This window comes from Cyprinodon variegatus, unplaced genomic scaffold (assembly GCF_000732505.1).
Source record: "Cyprinodon variegatus isolate N-32 unplaced genomic scaffold, C_variegatus-1.0 Scaffold166, whole genome shotgun sequence".
Taxonomy (NCBI): domain Eukaryota; kingdom Metazoa; phylum Chordata; class Actinopteri; order Cyprinodontiformes; family Cyprinodontidae; genus Cyprinodon; species Cyprinodon variegatus.
This window is the reverse complement of record NW_015150619.1, coordinates 370760-392539: the sequence shown is the minus strand read 5'-3', so window position 1 is coordinate 392539 and position 21780 is coordinate 370760. Positions and strand designations below refer to the sequence as shown.

At 36.7% G+C, this 21780-nt stretch overlaps 1 protein-coding gene across 2 annotated transcripts in view; it reads right to left on the bottom strand.

The window, feature by feature from the left end:
* LOC107086906 (glucosidase 2 subunit beta-like) overlaps nt 1-21780 on the bottom strand; it is a 220645-nt gene that overhangs the window by 7695 nt on the left and 191170 nt on the right. For both annotated transcript variants that reach the window (XM_015378178.1, XM_015378179.1), the window contains exon 14: nt 1015-1114. In XM_015378178.1, coding sequence (XP_015233664.1) covers nt 1015-1114 — 100 coding nt within the window. The remainder of the gene's footprint in view (nt 1-1014; nt 1115-21780) is intronic.

Sequence of the window (21780 nt, the reverse complement as noted above, 5' to 3'; positions counted from 1 at the left end):
TGCCTGGTTTCAGCATACGCTTTACAAAAGGTGTCGGGGTTATGACTTTTCACTTCTCTGCTTCTCTAATGAAAAACAGGAAAGGATTCTTGCAAAATATTTGACTGTCTTATGACCTTCATACACTATTTCTAATGATGAGAGTAACATATAGAAAAACAAATGATTGAGAGCAATATAAAACATATACATGAATAAAATGATAAAAACAACAATCCAACAATTTCATAGTTTGCTTTGCATTCTGCCCCGCTGATGCTGCTCAGCTAGGGATTCGTTTTTTTCCCGATTTCAGGTTATTATGTGATTCTTTCAGAGGATGTGGTAAAGTATCTGGTACAATGGGGGCTGACAGATAGCAGTATTAAAACAACCTTGCCACTAAAGCTATTTTCATTTATGAAAGGTGCCAACCCTGTGGAACACTCACAGAGTATGTTATATAGTCATACATTCTAAGTGAGAAAATTAAATAGAGCAGAGGTCCTCAATGAAAAAGAAATACTCAAGGCAACTGGTTAGTATACCTACGTATGTCAGGTATCCACAGCTTTTTATGTCTGAATTACTTATTTTTGTATTAAATTATGCATTCAGTGCATCTTAATTCATTTTTTGAGGCATTGAAAATAATTAGATTGAGCAAATTTAAGTAATGAAAGCTTTTTACATTTTCTTTAAAAATTCTGATGGGCTTTGCAAAACAAACAGCTATATAGGAAAGTTCTTTTGATTCAAGTCAAAATTAAATTTAACCTGTGATGTTGCTCAATGAGACATGGACCTTTTTACGTCTGAGAAACCTTTGAATATCACAATTATTTCAACCAATAATGTGTGTATATAAATATATAAACAGGTAAATAAGGAAATTTTGCGAAGAAAATAATTTACTATTTAAGGACCTAACAGCCAAGAGGAATATGAGTAAAAGTCAGGCGAATTGTGAGAATAATGCTTCTAGAGTAGGTTCACCAGTGTGTGCTTTTCAAGGCTGCGTCCACTTTTACTTACAGTAGTTGTGCGAGAACCTCCTTCCCAGCACGGTTCGCCGTTCTCATACACCATCTGACTGTAGTGGTTCTTTGGCGGTCCTGCCCACATCCCCCATGTTCTGAAGCCAAAACAGAGGCAAAGAAAAAAAAAAGAGGAATCTTTCATGACTTTTACAGAGGACTTCTGAGCATTAAAGAACATTTGATACAAACTGAGAGAATCTTTTTTTAAAGCATCACTCGTTTGGCACTCTGAAACACACTTTTATTTCAGCAAAAAAAATAAAAATAAATAAAAGCCTGCAAGATGGTAAGTCTGGCAGTGCCCTTCTTTGGCACTGGTACACAAACGTCCTCTCTTTGCTCAACAATGGAGAGAAAATATTAATTAACGTTGTGTCAGTGCTAGTGCCGTGTGCAACTATACACAGGGGAAGCAGAAGAGGAAAACTCAGATGAGTGTGCCTGCCCATTGCTAGCTAATTATATTCTCACCAAATATTTCTAGGGGATAATAGAAACCAAACCATACCAGGGTGCCAGTGGGAGGTATCCAGCACTGTATCGACGTATGCCTTTTCATTATGCTGACATTCTCTCATGCTCTGCTTAAATTAGGTAACAATTACAGGGAGCTAAGCAGATTTGATTTAGGTAATATCCTGGTATATGGCAGAACCTTGGATTTGGTTAATTTTACTCCTCTTTTTCACTTGCATCTAGTGTCTAGTTTATCCGCAACACAGGGCATAAATAATGAAGTAAATCTTTGTCTGACTTTCTGCAGACCTTTTTTACAATCTTCTTTCAGTAGCCATTAATCATTCTCTGTATCAAGCTATAAATTCTATTCTTTTTTTTCTTAGAACTGTTCTGTTCATTTGCTTAAGTGCCATCCACACCGTTGCCAACTCTTTCACAAGATGCAACAGCAGCTCTGTGTGCCTCCACCGGTCTTTCCTCAAAGAAATAAACTAGTAAAATTAGCCTTGCACGGTCAGGGCTTTTAATATAAACAAAGATAACTTGTGTTATTTTCTAAATAATTAGTGTTTTATTCATTAACCTAAAGGTCAAACATTTTCAAGCTTATATAAATTTGCCAATTATGAACAACACACATTTTGTCAGAAATACTAAAATAATTCTGTGACATACACATAAAATAACATAAAACATTTTAGCTGAAACAAGTTCAGACAACATTTGCATCAGAATATTTTTCTAAAAGTCGCCATTGATTCATAAGTGTTCAGTTTCATTACTTTTTAAAGCCTATTTCAAACTTTTGCTGCAGCATAATGGAAAGCTGGTCTTGCAGGCTAACAAAGAATCCAAAATGACTCCCCATTCCTGAGGGGCGGACCCATTCTTCTGGTTCAATTTGCATGTTTTTTTAAGCCAAAACAAGTTTTTGGGCTACTATATAAAGCTTCCAACTCAACGCTAATTCTGACATCTTGAATTGAAAAAGCTTCCAGGATGGGAAGCGAAACGTTTTCAGTCCAGTGGATTGTTTATTCTTAAACTTTTTTGGAATGACTTGGGCAGAGCCTTTATCTTAGGGTTTCAGACAAATGCCCAAACAATGATAAACAAAGGATGGAGATAGACTTTTTAGATATTCATAAAAAAAAAAAAAAAAATACCAATGGCGTTTGATTCCATAATCATAAGAATTTTCAGTTTACAGTAGAATACAGACAACAGTGCTGTGTGCAAATGAAGCACTTGCTGGAGGGCCACATAAGTCAAGGTTTCTTTAGCTAATGTTTGGAGCTGATCTTTATTGAGTATAATGTCACTTTAATCAAACATCAGTCTTATTGTCCTCTGGATCAAGGTTTTCTTAGCAGATAAAGGGAAAGATGAAGCCACATGCTAAAAAAAAAGAGGAGTTTAGAATTGATTACTATCCAACCGGATTCCTAGAAACTTGTTCATTAGCCTGTCATTAGAGGTGGTGATGGGTGGGAGTTTAAAAGATTATAGATTACTTTACCTTACACAAATTACTTTGATTTTGTCAGTACATCAGTATTTCTTTTGACAAAGAGATAGATTACACCTCAAAAATGATCTATAAATTAGTAAACATTTATTAAATTAAGTGTATTTACTCTTAATAATGTAATCTGCCATTGGAATGAGTATATTTACCTGCTTAGATTAAGGGTAAATATCCTTAATCTAAGCAGGTAAATATACTCATTCCATTGGCAGATTACCTTATTTACCTTCTCAGATTAAGGGTAAATATCCTTAATCTAAGCAGGTAAATATACTCATTCCATTGGCAGATTACCTTATTTACCTTCTCAGATTAAGGGTAAATATCCTTAATCTAAGCAGGTAAATAAGGTAATCTGCCAATGGAATGAGAGTATATTAACTCTTAAGATAAGATAATTAGATAACATGCACTTGAAATAGGATAACGCAATTATTTTTTTTCTTATTTGAACTTAAAAACATAAATGATCTTATTTGATTGGTTAAGTGTCTCACTTACCTCCTCGGTTCAAGAAAAAAGCATTTATTTAACTACAAGATGACTGATTTAGATTACATTTTTTTTGTAGTGAACTGGGCTGTGCCTATTTTTATTATTAGCACCATTAAGAGCAGAAACAGAGCGAGCAAGTCAGACAAAAGGTTGAGAGATTGTTTAAAAGCATGGTTAGGTTCTAAAACAATGTTCAAGCTTTTTAGAAAACAACAGCAAATCAACAAAGAAATGGCCACACTATAATGTCGGGTAAGAGAGGAACATTAATTAAAAAAGCAGACAAAAACCCCAAAGTAAATCTGCAGGAGCTATAGAGATCCAGAGTTCAGAAAGTTGATTATTCACTGTACACTTCTAGAATGAGGCTTGTACAGTACGGGAAAGGACAAGAGCAAAGTCAAACCAGGTACTGTTTGGGTTTCTCACATGCCACGAAGAATGCACAAAAGTCTAAACTATAAGCAAACCTAATAGAAATAGACCTAATAGAAAATAGAAAAGACCTCACACTGTTCATCTTCTAACATCTTTAACATAGACCTATAGGTACAGGAAGAACCGCACTGGTCAAATCTAACTCTAGATGTGAAAATGACCCCACAAATTTAAGGTTGATACTGTCGGGAAAATCTTTATCTATTTTTATTTTTCCAACTCAGTAAGGTGGATACAAAAGCAAACTGTTTTTTTTTTACATTCAAGCTAATAAAAAAAAAAAGAACAGACATGTTTTCCATACACCAGTCTTTATTACTTGTTTAAATATACTTTATAGAATACCAGTAAAATGCAGTAAAGCTTAAGGCTTATTATAATGGTTTCAAAAAATAACAAATGAAAATTCCTCTTTCAAAAAAAGGCTATCTTCTTTTTAAGACCTACAGCTCTCTTTGAGTTTTCATACCCTACTGTAGTGCTCTTCACGATGCACAAGCATTACTTAAAAATCCTGAGGGGTTGGTCAGAGGTGAACTGCTCGCATGACTGAGGCAGGGTCCAAGTGCCTCCCCTTTTCTTCCCTTCTAGCCTGTTTGATTGGGTTTCAGTACCCTGTCAGCGCAGGACGCTTTTAAATGGATTGCTTTCAATGCGAGTGCAGAAAGCTCTGGTGCCCTAGCTTCTCAGGCTAGTTGACTGCCGATCTTATACATCACCTATGTGACTCTTCATCCAACTGTTCCCTTGATTCTCCGCTGTTCTTTTTTTTTTGCCTTTGCTCTGTCTCTGTTAGCCTTTGTCTACCTCAGAAGAAAACGTAGACTCTGTCAATTAGGAGCTGAGTTATCGCTGAGATGTGGCCAAGGCACTGCTCATATAGACACATGAACTTAAATTTTATTGGATAGATTCCTTGTAATAATACCCACCTAGGTTTGGTATCGGCAGGCCATTTTCTTAGGTCTGTGTGGAGGTTTTTACTACTAGTTTGTTACAGATGTAGTTATTTACACCATTGAAAACAACAATACATGGAGCCTTATTGCTTAATTGGATACAATTTGGGTGCCTATCATCCATATGTGCTAGCCTGACCTGCTGTCAGACAACATAACTCCACCCCAGCTTTGCACAGTGGACCCCTGGGTATGGTGACAACTTCATTTTCATATCCAATTTGTCACAGTTTGGCTCTAAGCTGCATCCTTGACATAAGTCATGCTTGCATGCACTCACAGCAGAGGGATCAGCTTCCTAAAATCATTTGGTCTACCGTTTGAATGTTCTCATTTGCACCCGTGTCTTGAGGGACTCTCCCCCCCAACACTAAACATCTCTATTGAAATGAATGGCAAGGACAAAATTCTGCTTCTCCTCCAAAAAAGCTAGATGAATAAATCCAATTTTAGTAGGCAAACAGATTAACACTGTCACTGAGGAATGAATCTCACTCAGGCCTCCTACACTGTGTTTCATCTAATAATCCACTACTTGTCGCCGGCTCAACTTTTCAGAGTGTTCAGTCCTTTATGCATATTTTAAAATATCAAAATACTACAATTCGTTATGCGCTTAAGGCTGACATTTAAACTGAGAGAAAGCTTTAAATATGAAACTAGGATGGAGGGGAAAACAAAAGGAAAGGAAGAACAGAGGGAGACGGGTTAGATAAAAGAGAGGGAACGTCGAGGAACTGAGAAAGGGGGTAAAACCGAAGAAAATATCAAACAAAGGACACAAACAGGGGAGCACAAATAAAATGTTACCATATTCCATCTACAGCCTCCATGGAAAAAAGAAAGTATGGCATAAAATGCAGGTTTCTCTTTGAACAATTAACAATGCAGAATATTGAAGAAATCCACCATTTTAGGGCATGAAAAATAGAACATTTAATTTACAGACATGTGGATGGATATTCATTCTGTTTCTCTTTCCTTAACGGCATAAAATGCACCCTCCATCAGAGTTAAACCTGTAATAGGCATCACATCCAAACAGCTAAACCTATTATCCATAGACTGGGTGGGATAGGGGCCACTAGGGGCCTCAGATGTGTCTCTAACTGCCCACATTAAGCAGCCAATTTCATTTCGTTTTCCCTCTCAATTACTAAGGTGTGATTTTGATTTACAAAGGCAGATTGAGTTATAATTAAATCACAACATTCAATGTGTTGCATTTAGTTTTTAAGGAATAACTGAAAGAATAGTGGAAAATATTAACTGGTTGTAAGTAAAATGTCTAATTTAAAAATGTTCCCTTTTCATTATCAAAACACTGATTTAAAACTTAAGACATTAAAACAGCCTAATCCTGATGAAGGGTAATTATCATTTAAAAAGCTGATAAGCTCCTCTTTCTTTTCTGAAAATCTTCTGATTTAAGCTTCTCTTGCTTCGTTTAAAACGCCGCGGTGACCGCTGATGCTGTTTTAAACTCCATCGCTGTGCTAATCCAAACGCCTCGAGTGATAAATCCTGAAGATCCACTGCTAATCTCGCTCAACGCAGAAAGGAGAGTTGCCCCCTCTGCTACAGCCACAAATCAACCTTTCAGAAGCAATTAACGTTAGGATGACCCTGCTATGGTGTTAAAACACCCTGAAGATACCAAATGGGGGGTTGACAAGGAAAAAAAAAGAAACTGGGGCAAAAATTACACTTTCCTTGATGTGTTGTTGTGTAGATGTTTGTTGGAATTTAGTGTCCGGGTGTTCACTTGAGGGAAAGATCCCAGGCAAAAATGAAAGGAGCAAACATAATGGTGGCCTCAAATGAACCGAGCATAAATCTGTTCATTTGCCTTCAGTAATGTCTGGTATGTTTGTTTAGCTGATGTAAAACCCACTCAAGCTTTCTGATTCCTCTTCACATAGAAAAAAACAAAGCCTTGGCATTTAAAATATTCTTGTGTGGAAGTTTACTTCCTTAAACAACAGAAATTATACTTCAGCTGTATAATTTAATTTATTTTATATATCTTTTTAAATGTTCCCAGCAAAACATTAAAAAAACACAAAGATTTTTTGGCAAAAACTGCAAACCTACCAAAAATATTGACGTCCAGCTAAACTGACAGACCAGGAAAGGAGAAACATGAAACAGAAAATCACTGGAGGAGCTGTTACAGTAGTAACCTGTTAAACATTTCCTCGCTTTCCTTGATGGGCCCCTGACTGGTCCCCGTCAATTATTTTTTAAGCATCAATCGTTGTACTAAAATATTCTTTCTGTCATGATTGTCCTCCTGGTCAGACCGTTTCATTCAGTGAAAGGGTGGAGCTAGAGTAAAAAAATATGCACGCCTAGAAGAAGGAGGGGGTCACTCAAGCGGCTGGAAGTTGGAGGGGATTTTGCTGGAAGTTGCAGGGAAGTGGGCTGCCCTTCGGCTGGCTTTTGACTGGTAAGGGCCATTTTGAATGGCTGCTACTGTACATGACTGAGATGGAAATACCCCGTTAACGACAATCAGTTTTGCACTTTTCACATTTGATCTTTCCATAGAACAGTGGCAAGGAAAAGTAAATAATGAAAAAGGGCGACGAGAAGTCTGACGGAAAGAAGAGCTTTGATCAGCAGAGACCCAATGTAACTTGTTTAAATGCATGTATGAAAGCAACAGTGCGGAGCTCCAATTTTCATTCTCAAGTGAAAGTATTTTTTACTCGAGCAAACACTCCAACAGATTCTTAGCATGTTTGATACAATGGAATCATCTCTGCTAACCCCATATCTGTATGTCTGTTTAATAATCACCATTAGTTCATCATACTAAGTTTCTTTACATACTCTCGTCACTCCAGAGCTTTACTTGGGGTGACACTGGCATCGGTTGCACGAGTTTGCCATGCAACCAGAAGGGTTGTCGGTTCAAGCCACAGCTCCGGCTCTCAGTGTCAATGTTTCCTTGGGCAAGGAACTTCACCTCCATTGCCTACTGATGTGGTCAGAGGGACTGGTGGTGCCAAGTCCTGTGACTTGAAAAAGCTCTATACAAGTACAGGCCATTTACCATTTACCATTTACTTCCACCCACAAAGGTTGAAAAACGGGATGGTCTTGGTTTTTAATGACAGTGGCACCTTCGGCAACACAAAAAAAGCGAGCAAAGTTTGTATGCCTGAGGCGAAGGGTCTCTCTCTACAATCTCTGGTGAAGAAGGCATAGAGAGATAAAAAACGGTGAAAGAGAGGAAGGTTTTGTGGAGAAGGCAAGCAGCTCTGAGATATACCAGTTCTAGCCGCTGCCTCAGTGATTCTGATTCCTCATTCCAAATTTGGCGGTTCTCATGGGGACCATCAGTAAACATCCAAACCAAACATATGTTTTTATACAAAGAATTATAACTTCCATGTCTTGTGATCCTGATGCTTACTCGTCAGGGTGATGGTGCCCATCTCTAGCAGTCTTTGGGTAAAAGTGGGGTTACACCCTGGACAGGTTGCCGTTACATAACAGGGCAACACAGACACACGACCATAAACATCAGCATTTCATGCATTTAAGTGCAATATAGAGATGCGTGTCCATATGTTAGTCACGTTTTTGGAATGTCGGAGGAGAACTGCAAGACAGCATGTGAGCTTCATGCAGAAAAAAAATCTACCGGTAATCCAGAATCCTTTTGCAACAAGGCAACAGTGCCACAAAGAGCACCACTGCACAAAATCCAGTCATTTTTACACAGCTTTTAAACTATGAGAGCGACTGATACAAAACTTATGTCAAATTATTATACTCTCTGTAATAAAGGCTTTATGTCTGGTAAACATGTGATTACACATAGAACTTTAAGTTAGAAATGACTAATCTAATATGGAGGTAAAACAAGTACCTACAGCCTAAACGATTCCCTATGATGAAAGACGTTTCATACAATAAAGGTTGACCTGTAAATGCAGTTTAACAAAGCAGTTATCTAGCAGTGTATGTATTATAAATGCACATGTGGAGATTCTGCTTAAGTCTTTTATTGAGCCAAACAATTTAAATAAACTGGAGCTAAATGACACCTATGAATTTGCAGCATATCTTAATATCGGCTCATGAAACAAAAGCAGCACTAATGTCATAAAACCGAGGACAGATTTTTTTTTTTTTCATTTGTTTTCACTTGTTGACAATAACTCAAAAGAGCATCAGAGGAATTTGCAGATGTGCTTGCAGCAAAACTGAAACTCTCCCTCTCTTCGCTCTGCTATATAAATAAAGTGTTTTCTCACAGTGTTTAAAAATCTGTCCAAATACGCTCTTACTGAGCAGTTACATTTTAGTATAGGGATTTTAAGAATTTTCCACTCCACTTTCTATTTTAGGAGAAACATTTTTTTGAAGTGAACTGCTAATACCTCAGTGAGTCAATCACATCTACTGTTTACACCATTTTCATAAAAACAGAGCTAGCCCATAGAGACAGGAATAAAACATTCCCTTCGTTATGAATTTGAGTTCGGGTCAAACTGAAAATAGTTTAATGTCACAATTATTTATTTTTCTATTTTGACTCTGAAGTTAGATAAAATCTTTTTCATCTCTTTCTTTTAGTTTGGATTTGGTTTGATGCCTACAAACTTTGGTATTTAAGAACTGAAGGAATCATTTAGTCATTGAAAGATGCAGACAAACAGTCAATAGAATGTGTGCAGGGGGGAAACAGCTTGAGGAATAAATTAAGATTTTGATCATCCAGATATCTTTAAAAGAGTTATTCATGACTGACTCTTTTTCAATCATATAAATAGCCGACATACAAATATTTCTTATAAAACAGGACAAGAAGAAATCAGACTGAGCCCAGTTTGCTGTAAGAGATGAGAAGATGTCAGGAGCTAAAACTCAAGGGCTTTGAATCCAGAGCACTATTAGTGAGGGTGAGTGCAGCTTTGGCCAGGTGGCGGTACTGGTGCAGTGTTCACCAGTACCGCCACCATGTCAGAAGTTCATATAATTAAGACAGGTCAAATAGCTTGTTAAGGCAGTAGAAAAAATATATTTTCATTACAAATATGATCATATTTAAGAGATGTTGTGAAGAAATGATATGAAGCATAAATAAGTCATAATTTGAATGTTGCAGCTCATCAAACCAAGCAATTTCTTTTCATTCTGGCACATTTTGGGCAAACCTTTGAGGACGGTAGCCTCGAAGCTTGGTTTTGGAAGGTACCTGTTGTTGTCTTGTCCTGCTTTATGCTTTTAGGTTTGACGTTTTGTGTATTCAGAGATGAAATTATGGATATCTCCATAATGACGTAGAGCTGCCTCTCTATTGGCGCAAAACAGGGATGCTCATTCTCACTCTTTTGAGAGTGAAAGTGAAAAGAAAGTGTAAAATTTAAATTAAATTATATTCTGGTAAAAGACCTTATGAAAGATAATCTTGACACAAAACGGATATACTTCTGCGTTAAAATGTGAAAGTTCATAGTTGAGTGGAGTGACGTTGAAAGGGAAACTCCATGATCATTCATTGTAGCATCGGTTATAAACACTTGAGTTAGTCTTAGACATAGACTCAACTTTATATATCCCTTGGGATTACTCCTTCAGGGAAATTCTGGTTCCAGTAGCTTATATAGAGTACAACTAGTTAGAGCAAGATGCCATTAAAGATAAAAATACAACAGACGATATAAAAAGAAAGAACGTATATATTACAAGAAAGCAAAAAAAAAGTTAGATGGCTAGTTGCTTCAAAATAGCCATACTAGGGTAAAACGGCACATTGCTGCATGATAGCAGCAATGCTGCCATACCAGATATTAGTTTTATGATTTTCTGAAGGAAAGAGGACAAGTGCCGCCTGGAACAGAGCTGAAAAACTGATGAAGGAAAGACAAGGCCGAACAGAGTACAAACTTCTACGAAACGTCTGAATTCCCTGGAGAATTTATGTCAGAGGTCCTGATATTTTACAGTGAACTAATTATTTTAAAGGAGAACAAGGCAAGATGTTTTTACCATTTATTTCGGTGAAAATCTCACCAAAGAAAAGATTGCTGCCAACTGGATCAAGGCTCAGCAGGTAAAACAACGTAATTGCCGCACAAGTAATATCTGAAATCTGTATTAATTGTTAAAGTTAAAAAAAATCCAAAATAAGTATTAGCAAAATAGGGGATGAGTAACAAAAGCTTGTAATTTTAATTTTATTAATATAAAACAGCAGAAACACCACAAGAAAAACGTTTTGCTCATTAGTTGTCTTCCCTTTATTAGTATCCAAAAGAATTACAGCGGCACGGAATCATAAACACATTATATCCATATAATTTGTTTTGTTTTATTTGTAATATATTCTAGATCTTTTATTCTTTCAATAAATAAATTAAAGAATGTAAATCCTGTTTGTTACAATGGTGCTAATAATGTTACACTGATATTCGCTATCATATAGTATCCAGGTAGCGTGTTCAAATTAGGCCCGAACATTTAAAGATAAAATAGCCTGGCTTTTGTGGTTCATTAAACATTTTTATTAAAATAAAACAAAAAAGTAAATGCATATGGCATCTTAAAACCAATGACTCTCATATTCTAAAGTTGTAATACATTTCCAATTAAGTGGTTTCCTAAAATCCCTAAAACATGCTGCTGAATTGACTTAATGTGTGTTTTGATTGATTGATTAGACTTCTTTTATATTTCATTCTGCAATTTCTTTCCACTAATTGAAATGTCTTTAAATACATACTAACAGGAATTCAACATACTGTAGTAAACAGATAAACGGAGGCAGAAGATGTCTTTCAGTCATCAATGCACACATTCAGCAACACACAGGAGCTCTTTCAAGCTGGGTGCCATTTCATTCACAACACCTGTCCCATCAACCAGGAATCAGAATCAGAATCCCTCAGTTTCACCTGTAGTTATTTCACTGCTGCATACGAAGCTGCGCCCTGAACTGATGCTCCTCCATCTGATGACCCTGACATTGATCTTCTGCTTCATCTATCTGCAATAGTCACTAAAATACATCAAAGGAAACATCCAATTCTTCACCGTCAGCCATTTTAGCGGAAGTCAATTTAAGTGCAAGGGTTTCCCCTTCACGTGATAAAAGATGGCAACAAAAATCCAAAACAGTCATCTTAAAAATGTATTAAATTAAACTTTAACCATATATCTTGACAACTTTCCATTCCCGTGGAGGGTAATATTTGATCAGTTATGATAAAAAGGTAATTTAAAAGCAATAAAATGATGCAGTGTCATTGACCTATTAGTGAGGCATCACACAACCATGGTGAAGAAAGAAAAACCGATGGATTTAGACTGACATTGCTGAAGGTAAACCTATTTTTACCGTGAAAAGTCAAATATCTTTCCTCTCACCCAGCTATCATACCATCCACTCATTTGCCACCAAAGCCATAAATTAGGCCTCACAGTTATGCTTCTTTTTCACTGCTCTAACAAGGGACTGGTGTAGCAGGTTAGTCCGTTTACTAAGCTGCCAATGTGCTAATCCTTTAAAACATGAGACATGGCAATTTTAGAGCTGCTGGATGATTTGGATTCAATGAGGCAACTCTGCCCCCCCCCCCCCCAAAAAAATAGCCTGTTCTCATAGCCCAGCAGTCCTGAGCACAGCTCACCTCTGCCACTCTTGTAGCGTCACCAATCACAGAGTGGCACTCTGAGATGAGCCCAGGCGATGTCATTACTGTGCCAAGCGCCGATGCTGCTTTCGCCCTCCCGCCGCCCACTGCGCCCGGCACCTTCATAAATAATTCATACGCACAGGAACACACGAAGGGCACACGCAGCCTGGGCTTTCTTTCAGATTCACAAACGCTGCATTTATGACTCCTATTTCTCTACCTTTTCCCACTTTTCGGAACAACAGGGTATAGAACGGTATAATGGGGCCCGAATACATGTATTTGTAGCCCTGCACGTTATTTATTTGGATAACAGGTTAAAGGTTTTGTTTTTCACAAAAAAATCTCCTATTTCACTCATGTACATCAACCTGACCCACATTATTATTTTTACAACAAAGAAAAAAAAAACATTGCTAGCACATTTTCTTTCCCTTTCAAGCTCCAAACAATTTAATTTGTGGTGATGTAGGAAAAAAAAGATGTACATTTCAGCAACACCTTCCGACTGACATTGAGTGGGGCTGATGTCAGCCCCAAAATCAGCATTCTGTTAACAGTTCACTTGTGTCTCATTAACGACCTGGCTGTTGCCATGAAAACCCAGCAGAAAGGCCATCAGGGGTTCACAGAGTCAGCTCCCCCTGCACTCTAGCACACGCGAGAGTCATTACCAATCTGGCTTGATTACCAGATATTGTGTGGGCTGTCAGGAAAGAGGGCCATATATCATAAACACATTAGAGACAGGAAGGATCCGTATATAGGCTGAATATTCCCCTGCAACAGTGAATGAAAGGGAAGGTTTCTGGCTGCATCATGGAACGCTTCTCCTCTCAAGCACTGGGCATTAAGAGGCTGCCATGTTCCCAGGTAGAGAGGGCCCCTCTCTCTGCTAATGGCACTCCAGCGAATGACCTTGACAGCTTGAAAATGAGCACATTAAGTAGAGCACTTAAATGTGCAATTATGCACTTGTTCCAGTTGAGATGTCACTGCTCCGTAGGTTAAGATGAGGATAAAAAAAAAAAAATTGAAAAAATAAATCATGTTTTTCAAATAGCTATCAAAACAATTAAGGGACTGATGTTGACATGAACTGAACAGAGACACACTGCAATTATTTAGAGAGCATTTCTATGAAAGCTAAATATAGGAAGCATCTACTGTATAGGCCTAACATATATCTTATACCCTGCTGTGATCAAGTACACAGTACAGACTGTCTCCCTGAGATATGAGGCTGCAAGTAAACACAATGGGCCTCGTGCAAGGATCGTTTGTGCAGACAAATTCTTTCTTAAATGTTTCGTACGATTGATTTAGGAGAAAATTCAAAATTTCTAATCCTCTCTTAGGTAGAAACCAATTTCATGAGTGCGCCTGACATGACGCAATCAGTCGGCTGCTATACAGACCTAGTTTTTCACTAAATAACCACATTTATTGTTATTTAGAATCAATTGTCCGCTTCAAGTAGGCCACATCATTATATATTATGCAATTCCGCAATCATATATTACATTTTTATGTGTTGATGACAGATCTATGGGTCAATCCACTTGCAGCAGGGATGTCGGTATCCTGGGGATTCTGGTTTCATCAGTTCTTTTTGTCTTTTTTTGTCAAACGAATGAAGGGTATGAGATGAAGCAATTATTGAAATAACATCTGGCTTAGAAAATGGATGGAAAGTTCAGAAAAGCTCCTTTAACCTGAGACAGTTTGGCCAAAGGTATTTTTATGCTTATGTATGAAAGAGATGCAGATTGGGATAAAGGGATGACAGATGTGGTCTGGAGATGTACAGTATGTGCATTAAGAGGAAATTTTGCAGAATCTTGTCGTGGTAGCTGACGGTAAACTCATTTACATCACATGCTGCACCTTCCGCCTCCATCAGTAATTCTCGTAGATTAACAATGTTTGTTTAATCTGATGTGTTGCATTCGTAAAAGCCCACGGTAGGAGTAAAGGTGAGAGAAATTTATGATAAAAATAGGAAAATTCTGTTGCATCCTGTCCTCAGAGTTTAGCTATGCAAAGCAGAAAAAGTGGTCAAGCATCATAACCCGAGTTAAAAAAGTGCAAAGCAGTGATGGCTAAAAGACTCCATCAGATTATCTGCACAATGGTCACTCTTGTGGAAGGTTTCAGGTCTGCAGTAATCAGCATTTAAATGTGGACCAAGGAGGAAAAAAAGAGTAAAGTCAGAGTCTCAGAGAGCCATTCTACTGGGGAAAGTTTTCATTAAAAGCAGGAAAGACTAGAATGCCTCCAACTAAGGCTACGTTCACACTGCAGCATGAAGTGACCCAAATCCGAATTTTTTTTGCCCACACGTGACCTGGATCTGATCTTTTCATGGCAGTCTGAACAACACAGATCCGATTTTTTCCAATGCAACCCAGGCCACTTGGCTATGTGGTCCTGAATCCGATACTAATCTGATCTTTTCAAATGCGACCTGTGTCTGAACGGCCAGGTCTCATTCATCCCACCTGAACGCCATTAGTAACCGACATATGTCGCTATTCTGCTTCTTGCTACACAGAAGCAGCAACAAAAACAAATGTCGTGGCGGACGATGATGCGGAGAGCAGTATTTTCTTTTCAACCATCTTGAAAAGATTGAGGTTTTATGGTTTGGAAAGATCACTAGATGCGCTCCAGCACAACATCCATGTTTACTTCCGTAAAGACGAAGCACGCTGGCTTGTGACGTTATTGCGTCTTCTACTGCGCATGCGGGACACTTAAGCTGTATGAATGCAGTTTACACAGATCACATACGAGCTGCATATATTTGAAAATGTTAACAAAAAAAAAGGATTTCACAAAAATAATCTAATCCTAAACGCGACAATGCCACAATTAGGTTGAAAATTGTGAATCAAAAAGGTGATATTAGGTGATCAACAATATATGACCCTTTGGCTCAATATCTTCAAAAGATCAACTGTTTATCCTGCTTCTCCAGGGTTTTATTACTAATTCTAAAACCAAAACACAGCATTGTGAGCTATATTCTCATGTAGGATGGCCGTCTTTGTCCATCAGGAGGCAGGAAAACTGGTACATTTGTATCTATATATATTGTATCTGCATGAAAAATTCTGCAAAAAGACTAGAAACTGATTTTATTACACTTTAAAATCCAGATTGAGAGGACTTCAGAAAGTTACCTTAAATTGTAAATGTTTCTTAATTGTATCATAATTGTGTATTGTTCATTGCAATTGTGTTCATTGCCACCTCTTGGTCAGGATTCCCTTGAAAAAGAGGTTCTTTATCTAAATGACCAAACATGGTTCAATAATAGTAAAAATAAAGAGAACATCCATGTTAAGAACATCCATATTAAGACTTCTGTTGACATAAAAATGGGGGTGAAAGGTAGTTGAGGCTGTACCAACTGATTCATAGTTCAGACTTAAGATGTTCACATGATTTTTCTTGTTCAAAAAACATTATACTTTGATCTCACTGACATGTATGCACCCCTATTTGCAACCACTATTTTTCCCCACAACCAAGCGGGTAGTAATGACCTGCTCACAAGCATTTTATTTAAATAAATAATAAAAAGCAGTTTAATTAGGAGATCAAAACAGTATTTGTATCCCTGGGAGATAAATAATTAAATAAGGGGAAAAAGGCCAATCTCAAAGTATGACTGTTGTTTTTCTGCCTCTGCTAAAGGTCTGATTTTATATTTTCTACGAAACCTTCAACCGGTTAAAGAAATTTAATGTTGAAAAAAAGGTTTGCAACCATTTTTCACATGTTGGTTAGTTTGCAGATCCCTTATAAAACTTATATTTTTTAAAATCACAAATAAATATAGGTGAAGGGAGTTGGTTCCAGCGTTACTCTTATTTGATATGGCTGTTTTTTATAAACTTTGCAGGTATAAAACCAACAATAGCAGATAGAGCAGCAATATTACATTAACTTAGGATATTCAAAGAAAAATAAACATATATATATATATATTTTTTTTAAATGTATGGAGTATGGAGACCATTAGTTTGGTATTATCTAAAACAATTCATAATAATACACTGAGAAATCCATCATTAAAAGACCGTAATGCTTATGCAAACATTTGTAAAACCATTTGAATCATTATTTGCTTCTGCTGTCAAAAGTTTTTTGCTCCTGCAGTGTACTCAATATTATTTTATTCATCACTTTTCACATCCATTATAAAGACTTGGTAAGGCCAGAAACAAAAACTTACAGTTATTTTAAAAAGAAAATATTATTAAAGGTAAAACTATATTTCTAGTCCATAACTGCAACATTAAGCTGATCTTTCAATCATTGATTTAGTCTCAGTCAAGTTACCGTAGGTTCATTTGTAACCTGTTTTTGTTTGATCAGTTTTACAGTAATAATCTTACAGTTCCCTGGTGTCTGCTGCTCAATAAAACGGCCACCAATGGAGATAATTACCTGTCATTGTTATCTCCCGTTAATGAAGTTCACGTGCAGAAGCTGCATAAAAATGCAAGTGCACAGTAATTAATCTGAAAACAAGAAAACATTTCACATAATTTCCATCAAAATCTCATTCCTCCTCAGCCGTTAAAAAACAAACAAAAAACAAAACATGTCAGCTTTTCAAGCCATCCTCGTGAGAAACGGACTCTTATTGATCAAAAGAGCATATTTCCATATTACCATGGTCACAGAGTGGAGTCTCTGCTTTCATGCCAATAAATTTGCTCAGCTGGATCATTCAAACTAAAGCCCCTCGAGGGATTTCGACTGCCTGGAGGCATTCACGTCGATGTACCTCTTTTTCTAAGCACCTGGGAGTTTTCGCTCACTGTAAGAAGATCTTCTATATAGAGGGCAAAAAAGTGACAAAATAAAACCCTCTTGTGCAAATATGGCCGGATTTAAAGCAAAGCGGCGGTAAATGTGTGAACAAAAAGCATCTTTTTGTGGCTCATGGAAACAGCAGATATGAGAACAACAGACATATGTCAGCCACAAAGCGCTACCCTGTTTGTATTTTCATGGTGGCCGGCACATCCCACTCTCTGGGGTTGCTCTGTGCTGTCATTTCAGCTGCTGAGCTCCTTCACAGTGGGCACACACAGTTATTCGCCGTGGTTTCAATGTTGCTAGGCTACCTTTTTCGCTCCTCTGTTTTCTGTTTGAAAATCTTCTGTTCAATAAGGCAGTTCAAGGGAGACCTGTGGGTTTGAATACTGAGTGATATGAACCTGAAGGAGTCACTCACAACACTAATCGACCCTTTATTTTCTAAGATTCTTGTCTTTATTTTCTAACAAGGAGATTTCTTCCTTGATTTGATTATACAGTTGAACCACCTGCCTCTTCAGCCAATGCATTTCTTTATTTTAAAGATTCATAAATAACTGTAACCTTGATTAGCGGAAACATTTATGATTTATACAGATATTTCCTTTGAAGAGTCTAGATTTTGTAAATTTACCAATTTTGATGTAACAACAATGTTTGGGACTATTTATAAGGAGTCAGCCCTTGAGTTTTTATTTAGTTTGCAATAATTTAACATCCACCATTTCTTAACCTTGTTCAGACCCTGTTTACCGTTAGAACATTATGAAGTTACTCTGCCTTTGTTTTACCTTCAAAGGTTGCCCTGGATACGTGCATTTGCGTTAATTTAACAGTTTCAGCACAATCTTTCACACTCAAGGACCACTTGAAGGTCTGATGTGCTACTCCTCTATTCACAGAACTCAGAGATAAGGGTGATAGCAAGGTGATTACATATGAAGCAAAGAAATAAAGTCCATGCAGGGGAATCCTGCCCAACTATGTACTGTTGGTCCCTTAATTTCTAATTCCAATTAGGTTCAGTTATTGTAAATTACATACCTGATGGATATATGTATTAGAATAATCACACTCTGTATGTGATGAATGGCTTAATGTTGCTGCTTAGTCTGAGAATAGGTAAATTAAATGCCCTGTCTTCATATTTGGTAAATATAAGCATTTACAAGCTATGTTAATAGTTTAATAAAGGTATAAAATATCTAAAATTTCCCATAATCCAGTTCTGACAGAGTGTTCTCTGACTGGATGAAACATAAAACTCAGTTTTAATCCATCCTCATCTTTTTGTTGTGCACTGTCAGTCAGCTGTTTGAAAGAAGCCTACTAAAAAAAACGAAATATTTTGCAGCTTGGAAACATATTCAGCTGTTAATGTATAATGGTTTGAGAAATAACAGGGTTTATACAGGAAGGAGGAACTCTAATTTAATGCTTTTTAATGCTCGTAGAAATAATTTTAATGCCATCAATAAGTACCCATTACTATCATATATATATATATATATATATATATACACATATAAACATGGCCCAATCCTTCGTAATCTTTACCATCGACAGGCTGCAGCCATGTCCCGAGTTTCTTAATTTCCAACCACTTATATTAAAATTTGCATTTTCCCAGCTTTTTCTGTGCCTCGAGCTTCTGTTCTGAACCTATGGCCTTAGGATCAACCAGGAGCAGTTCCACGCAAACACGTGGAACCAGTTAAATCTGATATATTTGACAAAATGTACTTTTTTTTTTATAAAACATTTTAAATGCCATGATAATCACATTTAATATATTTTAATGCCAATTAAGGCCTTAATTTAAAAAATAATAATTTAATGACTTTTAATGATTAATGACCTGCAGAAACCCTTAATAATATAGTCCAATTTTAAGAACTGTAAATTTCAGCAACATAAATAAATAGTAAATTAAACATTACATTTGGATATTTTCCTATTTGTCTATAAATCTTCCGGGTTAAAATGCACTAGACAAGGTCACAAACACTCCAAACTTCTGAGAATCATAGTGTTTCGGGCTTTTCTTTTAGCAAATGGCATCAATCAGCTCTGGACATGACCTGTTTTAGCATGATTTAATATGCTAAGAAGCTTTATGGTCTGCCTTGGTCAAGCAAGTGTACAAACTGCAAACTAATTCTCTAACACAGGGCAATGAAACATTACCGTTGAACAAACTAGAAAGTGGAATAGATAAATACAGTTGTAAGTGAATCACACATACTTTGTGTTTAGATATTTTCATGTACGGTGAACGAACTACTTTTAATCTTATTATCTGCTGTCACATATGCTGTGCACCTCAGGGAGTCTAATGAACTTAAAACATTAAACAGCGTAACCTCCATGGTGACATCACATCTAAGTAGTTCCAGTACTAATGCAAAAACATATTCCTGCATTATTAAACTCCTGTTTTACCCAAGCAAAATGCTTTAAAATGTGTGTGTAGTTTCAGAACATTAATAAACTACAATAACAAATCAATCTATAGGAAATATGACTTTAATTTCCTGCAAAACTCACTCTGCTATCAGACAATTGACAGCAGTCATAAGTTGGAAAAAAAACAATCAAGTGCAATCTAAAACAGTGAAAAGTAAGACATTGGGAAAGATCTGAATGTACTAAGGCAGTGGGTATTACCATAAAGAATGAGGAAAAAGCAGAGCTAACTGGTTATTCTAGAGATACTGTAAGAAAAAAGGTCTTAAGATGCAAATTTTGCAGCTTGCCATGTCCCCTGTTGATACATGATGAGGCCAACATGCTGTTAGAGATGACAGGTTCAATTACTCATACCAACATTTTTGTTCCTGCTATCATATATTCATTTAATGCTTAAATAAAACTGTTGCATGACGACATAGAAGAAAAAAAAAAGTAATCATCCATGTTTATTTATTGTGGAAAAGTAATGTTCAAATATAAACAGAGAAATCTATAATGCCAAAATCATTTCAAGCTTTTCTAAGTTGAAACATGTTAGATAAGGTGGTCAAATCTGAAGAGTGTAGAACATTATAAAATATGAATACTACCCAACCAATATATCTATTCTATTTGGCATACTTTCAACTTTGGATTTTGGGGCTTATCCAAAGCTTGAATTGCCAAACACAGCGATTCCAAGGGTGAAGGGTGAAGAAGCAAACAGCTTCCCAGGCACTGCTAAATTCAAGCTTTTATATTTTTTCCCTTACTCCTCGTGTGCTTCTAATAATTACAAGTGTAAAGCAGTCTGACTTCAGCACAACTGAAGGTCATGTCTCTTGAACTTTGCTTGGCAACACTAGCTGACCCTGCTGACCCCAAAAGCATGGCCACCTGATTTCCCTGGAGTCCCAAAACAAAAACTCATTTGATGACCTCTAAACTGATCTGATCCTCCTCCACAGCTAAATTCAAATCATCTCTTTGTCCCCTGAAATCATTAGAAGGCTTCCTTTTTGTTCTGTTTTGCGTGCAAAAAAAATAAAATCAATAAACAGTTATATATTAAAGTCACCGTTTTTTACCTTTGCAACTCTTTCTGCATCTTATATATTTACCAATGGAACAAAGGACGTGAAATAAACCACTTCTTTCATGGTTGCATAAATAGTTCTAGATGCTGGGGCTATTTCTATGTGTTTATCTTTGGCTAACTTTGAAAGGGCCTTCATTAATATTTCAAATGCACTTCAGCTAGCGGTGAAAGGTTGTTATATCCAGACACGCAGTTGGCATACTCAACGTTTTTTCTCTAGTTGTTGGGGTTGTTTACAGGAAATGGATTGAACAGTAATTACAGGATGTTGACAACTTTCTTCCAGAAGAACATGTTTTAAAACTTTAATGGGTAAAATGAAAGCTGTTTTGCTTCCTGTATTTATTTGACACACAGTCAACGAAGAGTAAATGTAATATTTGTTTTTGTTGCCAACAGGGAAGAAGTAGTGATCCTATGAAGCATTGTTGGTATTATTCTCAGTCTGCTCCTTGTTAGTTGCTGGCTTTAGGCTTTCTACTATAAAATATCTTATTGTAAAAACTATTTAGTAAGAAATTATCCTAAATTCATTATATTTTTAATTCAAAAGGCAATACCTAAAGAGCTTTCTATTTAAACATCCTTATCAAATGCTCCATAATAATCAGAAATGTTATTGATTTATTTTGACCCTCTATTTAAGCCCTTTTTAAAGCTATGCATCCAATCTTTTGCATGTCAACCACTGCTTATACCCCCTTATCTTTGATTAAATGTCCATGTTGGCTAGATGCATGTCAAGCCATTAGTGTACATTAGTGAAAATTTGGAAGACTTCCTCACAATATATATATATATATATATATATATATATATATATATATATATATATATATATATA